General features: G+C 36.1%; 1 protein-coding gene across 1 annotated transcript in view; it reads left to right on the top strand.

Annotated features, from left to right (window-relative positions):
• LOC119579678 (dopamine D2-like receptor) overlaps positions 1–809 on the top strand; it is a 23,718-nt gene extending 22,909 nt beyond the window's left edge. The window contains exon 5 of the mRNA XM_037927589.1: positions 714–809. Within this exon, the coding sequence (XP_037783517.1) occupies positions 714–809 (96 nt within the window). The remainder of the gene's footprint in view (positions 1–713) is intronic.
• Positions 810–7,484: the final 6,675 nt, after the last annotated feature.

The following is a 7,484-nucleotide window of genomic DNA, read 5'->3' as shown; positions in this document are numbered from 1 at the left end:
TTTAATATATATATATATATATAATATATATATATATACTATATTAACAAACACACACACACATACAAACAAACATGCATACACACACACACACACACACACACACACACAACAAACAACAAACATGCATCACACACACACACACACACACACACACACCACACACACACACACAACAACACACATAATATATTATATATATATATATATATAGTATATAATATATATATTTATTATATATATATATATATATATATATATATATATATATATATATATATAATATATATATATATCTGTGTGTGTGTGTGTGTGTGTGTGCACATATGTTTACGTAGGTATATATAGGAGACATGCACAGGCACACACACTCATAAACAAACACACACACACACACACACACACACACACACACACACACACACACACACACACACACACATAATATATATATAATATATATATATATATATATATATATATATATATATATATATATATGTTGTGTTTGAATTATGTATTTTCTTCTTTTCAAAGCATTTGATAACATAGTTACATAGATGATCTGAGGCAATGTTGTCTTCACCAGCAAGACCGTCTATCCGAAGCTCTGATACTCTTTAAGATATTCAAGTAAAGTTTATCTGGCCGAATAACTTCGACGTCTTCCATTTCTCTCAAAATCATATTGATAAGATTTGATTTCACCTCAGATATCTTTCAGTTACCAAATTATAAAAGATAAAACTGCATATACAGACACATACTTCGTTTTAAGTGTGCAGCTGCAGTATACGACCAAATGTTGATGTTTGTTTTATTTTGTGCTGAAGTTTTAAGTGCGTGAAAAAATGTTGTGTTCGATATGGTCGCGCTGTTGACTAGCCTACCAACCCATGTTTACACGAAGTAAATATTACTTCTCACGTGCTGGAAGCCAGAGTCACGTCTCATTCAGGCGAAGCTGCGGCGGGATGGGCCGGGCAGCCGCAGGTCCCGTTGACGACGGCGTGGAGGAGGTGGTGACAGCCTTCGTCGAGAATCCTAACTTGATCCTATTCATTTCTTGCGCAACGTCGAGGGCGTTCTTTTGGGGCGCACTCGACCGTAACCCGAGGGCCTAGACACGTATTGTTAGCCGGTAGCGATAGCAGAAAGCTAACCTGGGTAAAGAAGCAGGTATCGTTCTCTCCTAGTGTTGTCGCACATAATAACATAATACATTTCCACTACAGTTACCAAACCTACATTGGCGATATGTGTGTATGTTGACAGTCAGCCGAATGTAATACCACCTCGCTGAATTATGAATATACTACATTATGTTAGCACAAACATGATACGCTTGACTTTATCGGTTACATGACATCTTTTCAGGGTAAACCAACACGAAGGTTGAGTAACACGCAGACATGTTTAGTATGTCGATAAGTGTGCAAGGGTGAAGGGGGATGGGGCAGGTTATTACACCCGCTGTCCTTCGCTGTTGCCTCTTTGCAATATCTTACTCTGGTTTGTTAAAACGTGAAATGGAACTGGGCTGACTTTGACTTGAATTTGGATCTAATATTCTTTAAAATGCCCTTGACTTTTTTTATTTTTTTTTTTTTTTTTTTTGAAATAGAGAAAAGTCACTAAAGCTCTAACGTGTTAATAATTCTTAGTAATCAAATTAAATGAAGTCGAAGATTAGGCACCGGAAATGATGATGATGCATCGCTAATGTACACTGATAGGCGATCATCGTCGTATTCGGAATGAGGCCGTTAAAACATTATTGGCAATAACTGGCAATTCACTGGGTAATATTAAGCGACTAACTTTGTAAAGATCAATAAATAAATGAATGAACAGTAAGAACTGAAGCACGTTACTATGAAAACCAGACATTCGTGAAAAAAAAAACGCTGATAAGAATGCAGAAAGAGAGTAACAACGAAAAAGATTCTTTTCCTCCTCCACCTGACACTGTCATTCGTGAGGCGTCGAGATTAAAAGTTAGTATCCTCCCCCCGCTCTCCCCCAAGGCTGTCTGTCAAGCTGCCAATTGGCCACCGTCCAGTGTCAAGTAGACCACTCGTGACTGCTCCGCTGTCAACAAGGCGACTAAAAAGGCGTGCATAAAACATCTACTTCGTAGTATAGTCCCTCATTCACAAAATCATTTCTATAATGGCTGTTTTTTAGGCTGAATTGACTTTTACCTTTCAGGCTACTTCTTATGATCGATATATAACTACATAATAATTTCTTCGTGTAATTTCGTTGTTTTTTGCATCATGTATAATGTCTCTAAAATTTATTGCATGCATCCATTTCAACCTCGCAAGTCCCTCGACAACTTTCATTACAAACTCAATTATCCCATCACCTCCGTCTTCCTTGTCATTACCACACATCACCTTTGCACATTCTACATCACATCATCAGTAAACATCACTGCTATCATCATTTCCGTCGCAGGCCGGGTCGTTGGTGTCCTCATCTCTAATGCAGCCACGGGAATCTGAGGAAAACAGTAACTGGGAATAGTAATGCTAGAAGTGTTAACCACAGACTTCAAGATCAAAATAATCTGAAAAAACGAAAACTAGAAAACGGGAATATTAAATACACGTTTCTGACCACAGCAGCGAAGATCAAAGAAAACGGAATTGGAGCAAGGGAGTAAACGAGAATACAAACAAAGGCGATTTCCATTATACGAATGGGTTGCCTTTCTTATATAATCAATAAATGAATATATAAATGATAAAAGAAAGTCTCCTAAGTGAAAATTCGTCGTGAGATGGGTTATCTTGAGTACAATATACCAGTATTAAATGTTTTGCTTAATTTCAATTATATAGTGCATATAACTGGGTAATACAACGTACAAAATGATAATTAATTCCTTCAGTTTACCGTACTGTTTAGATTTTACACGTTTGAAAGATACCCCCCCTCTCATACAAAAAAGAGAAAAAAAAAGATGAGCAAAGATCAGTAAATTGTAATCATTATTTGAGCGATTTTACATTGTTAATTAGGTGGTGTTCACTTAAACGAGTTTTTCTGAACTGGACCTTTATAATCAAACAGAACGTGGAACATCGATAACGTTGTGACGGCCAATACGAAACTATGGTATATTCATATTGAAATAATTTCTAACGCGAGAGCAGAGGGCCTTCAGCACTAGGAATAGGGTCTGCATTAGTACGTTTTTGTTGTTTTGTAATTATGATGATTATCGTTATTCTGTTGTTATTAATATTATCATAACCGTTATCCTCATTACCATTATCATCGTTGTTGCTATTCTTATTCTTATTCTTATTCTCACTCTTATTTTTTATTCTTATTCATATTCATATTCTCATTATTATTATCATTATTTTTATCATTGTCATTGTTATCATGATAAAATTTTATTATTATCCCTATCATAAATGTTATTATTATTATTGTTATCATAATTATTATAAAAATTATTATTGTTATCATTATTATTATAAAATTATTATTATTATCATTATTATAATTATTATCATTATTACTGTTATTATTATCACCATAATTATTATAATAATAATAATAATTATTATTATTATTATTGTTATTATTTTTGTAGTTGTTGTTATTATTATTATTATTATCATTATTATCATTATTATTACTATTATCATTAATATTATCATTTTTATTATAATTGTTATTGTTGTTGTTGTTTTTGTTATTATTAATATTGATAATAATAGCAATAATTGATAATAATAATAATAATGATAATGATAATAATATCAATAATAATAATAATAGTAATAATAATAATAATAATAATAATAATAATAATAATAATAATAATAATAATAATAATAATAATGAAGTACCGGGTTGGCGTCCGGCGGGGGCTAGTCTGTCTCATGGGTGGGGGGGACTCTTTAGCTTTGAATAGCAACCTCCCTAGTGATGGTATCACGATAAAAATACTGGTGGTTGTGACACCTTATCACCACAATCCTCTTTATGAGTGTAATGCCAAATCAAAATAACCCAGACAACGGCGTGAATGGGGCTGGAACTTTATGTGAAGGTCCCTCCCGGCAGGTGTTCCCCCGGGGTTCGACAGGGGAGACCCGGTCTTTTATCCTATACTGTGAGAAAAAAGTGGAATAAAGAAGTAATAAAGTAGTTATGGAATGTTTTTACAGAAGTAAACCATTTGATAAAAAGGGAAACCTAACAGAGGATACAGGCAAAGAATGTCAGAGAATGGAGGAACAGAGGAGGGTTTGAGTCGATGAGCACGTATAAGTGACCAGGCAAAAGCCTCAGAAAGACGGTTGGCTTCAGAATTTGATTTGGAATGATAAAAAGAAGTTTTATAGAGGGAGAGGAAAGAGAAGCTAATAATGATGAGGAGGATGGTAAAGAGAATAGATAACAAAAACTTTGTGGATGGCGAGTTGAGGAAAATTTGGTGGATGATGTAAATGTGGAGGAAAATGATCAGCAAAATGGAGGTTTGTTGTCGAAGATGATAAATGTGTTAGAGAATATCTTGTCTGAAAGTCAAAGGGAAATTTTTTGAGAATCTAAGAAAAATTCATGTTGAAAAGAAACAGCAGAAGGAATATCCTTTAAAAAGGTTGATAAGAACAAACTGAAGAGAGAAATGAATAGAGTAATCAAGTGATTCGCCACATAAAACCAAAAACATCACAGAAACTAATGAATTGATAAGGGCAGCAACTGTTATGGGTTGCAGAACAGCTAGGTTAAGAAGATGGAATTTAGAGCTAAGAAAGATCCTTGGGGGAAACGCCGGGCATTGGAGATGATATCAAAGAAAAGGAAAGATGTAAACATACTAGAGAGAGACTTAAGAGGTGAACTCATCCACAAGAAAAATTTGAAAAATTGCAGGAGCTGAAAGAAAATATCGGGTAAATAAGAAAGGTTTTAAAAACTGGGGGTTGAAGAATTGAAACAAAGAATGATTGCCAAAAGTGCAAAAATTAAGAGATACATCAAGGATTAACCAGTTCAGACAAAATCGAACATTTAGTGTTTTCCAAAATATTTTACAAGGAAATTTAATGGGGATAAAGCTAGAACAAACGAGGTACCAGATGCTGAGGAGAGTAGAAGGTTTTGGGGTGATATTTGGACAGTGAAGAAGGATCATAACCCAAAAGGGGCAGAATGGCTGTCTGAGTTAAAGGATGAATTTAAAGGGAGACATCACAGGAAGGGGTCACTATAAGTATTGAAAATGTCAGAAAACAAGCTAAGAAAATGCCAAACTGGAAGTCTCCAGGCAAAAATGGGGTCCAGGGATATTGGATCAAAACCTGACCAACATCCTGACAAATTGCTGATCAACTAAATAGATTTTGATGGGGAACGGATACCCTTCCCAAATGGTTAACACATGGACGGACAGTGTTGTGCCAGAAGGATCCCAGGAAAGGGAATACGTTGAGAACTATAGGCCGATAACATGCCTTCCACTGATGTGGAAATGATGACAGGAATCATAGCTGATCAATGTACGATTACCTAGACAGAAACAGCTACTACCTGATGAACAAAAAGGTTGCAGGCGAAAGATCGGGGTACAAAGATCAGTTTTTTGATTGACAAACAATCCTGAAGGATTGCAGGAAAGGGCACACTAATCTGGCTATGGCGTGGATAGACTATAAGAAAGCTTATGAAATTCGTTCCCCATAGTTGGATTTGTGAGTGGGATGGAAATGTTTTTGGGAAAAGCTGGTAACGTGAGAGAGTTTTGCAAAGAAGCATGGTGCAGTGGAAGTTGTCCTTAAATTCTAATGGAAAAACTCGGCGAGGTGGATGTTAAAAGAGGGATATTCCAAGGGGATATTTGTCACCATTGTTATTGTCTTGAGCATGATACACTATCGTCATTACTCAGAAAGGTAAATAATGCTATGAGTGGGGGAAAAAGGAGTATAAACTTAATCACCTACTCTTTATGGATGATTTAAACTATATTCCAAAAGTGAAGAACAGATAGACTCCCTAATACAGACTACTCACATTTTTAGTACTGATTTTAGGGATGGAATTTGGAATCAAGAAATGTGGGTTCTAGTCCTAAAAAGAGGGAAGATTGTAAGATGTGAGGGCATAGAAATTACCGAATGTGAGATAATAAAAGAAGTTGAAAAAGAAGGATATTCTTATCTGGGTGTTGTGGAATTAGATAAGGTGAAGGAGAATGAAATGAAAAAGAAAACAATGAAGGAGTATAAGCGACGGGTGAGGTTAATTCTAAAGTTCCCAAGTGAAAGGGAAAAAACAAAGTAAAAGTAACTGCAATTAATACCTGGGCGTAGCAATATTCAGATATGGAGCAGGAAAAATAAGCTGGAGAGAGAGTGAACTGAAAAGTATCGACAGAAAGAAAAAGAAAAAAAACCCGACAATGCATGGTGCCATGCACCCAAAGAGTGATGTAACAGACTATATATGAAAAGGAAGGAAGGAGGTCGTGGCCCCTTTTCAGTGTGGAACAATGTGTAAAGGGAAGAAAACACTTAGGTTTTTATGTGGCAAACTCAGAAGAGTTGTTGATAAGAGGTGTGTGGGGCATCGGAAACCCTACAGACAGAGGAAACAAAGGAGAAAGAAGAATTCAAAAAGGGAAAAAGGCAGAAGAGCTCAAAAAAAAATGGACAGGAAAGGGAAAGCATGGGGAATTCGTTAGAGAGGGTGCCAGATAAGGTAGACCCAGTTAAATCTTGGGAATGGCTGTCAAGGAGTGATTTGAAGGTTGAAACGGAAGCACTCCTATGTGCTGCACAAGAGCAGCAATAAGGACCAACTACGTGAAGCATTATATAGGGTAAGAGCAACGACAGTCCTCTGTGTAAATGTGTGGTAAACGAGTGAAAGCATACAAAATATTGTTTTCAGAGTGCGAGAATTAGCCCAGAAAGAGTACAAAAGACGTCACGATAACGTGGCAAAGAAAGTACACTGGGATTTGTGTAGGAAACATGGGCTTGAGCTTCAGATAAGTGGTATGAACACAACCCCAGAGAGTGTTGTTGAGAACGAGGCCGTGAAAATTCTGTGGGATATCAATGTCAAAGTGATAACGTCATTCAGGCAAGAAAAACCAGATGTTTTAGTAATTCATAAGGAAAAAAAAGAGGCTCTAATAGTTTTATATTGCCGTACCTGCGATACGAGGATTGCAGAAAAAAAATTAGAGAAGGTAGAAAAATACCAAGATCTGAAAGGGAAATAAAAGGTTGTGGGAACTGCGATGTGCAAAAGTTGTTCCAGTAGTGATTTTGGGGCCCTCGGAAGCGTTACAAAGATCTTGAATCTGGATTGAAAATATGGACATTGGGCCTGAGGTTGGAGTACTGCAGAAGACTGCTTTATTGGGGGCGGCAAGAATACTGAGAAAGTGCTAGAATTTAAAAGGGGAAGGACAATGTTTAGCCTTTTGTCATTTGCTATGA

This window comes from Penaeus monodon, chromosome 12 (genome assembly GCF_015228065.2).
Source record: "Penaeus monodon isolate SGIC_2016 chromosome 12, NSTDA_Pmon_1, whole genome shotgun sequence".
Classification (NCBI taxonomy): domain Eukaryota; kingdom Metazoa; phylum Arthropoda; class Malacostraca; order Decapoda; family Penaeidae; genus Penaeus; species Penaeus monodon.
This window is presented reverse-complemented; position numbering and strand designations above follow the sequence as displayed.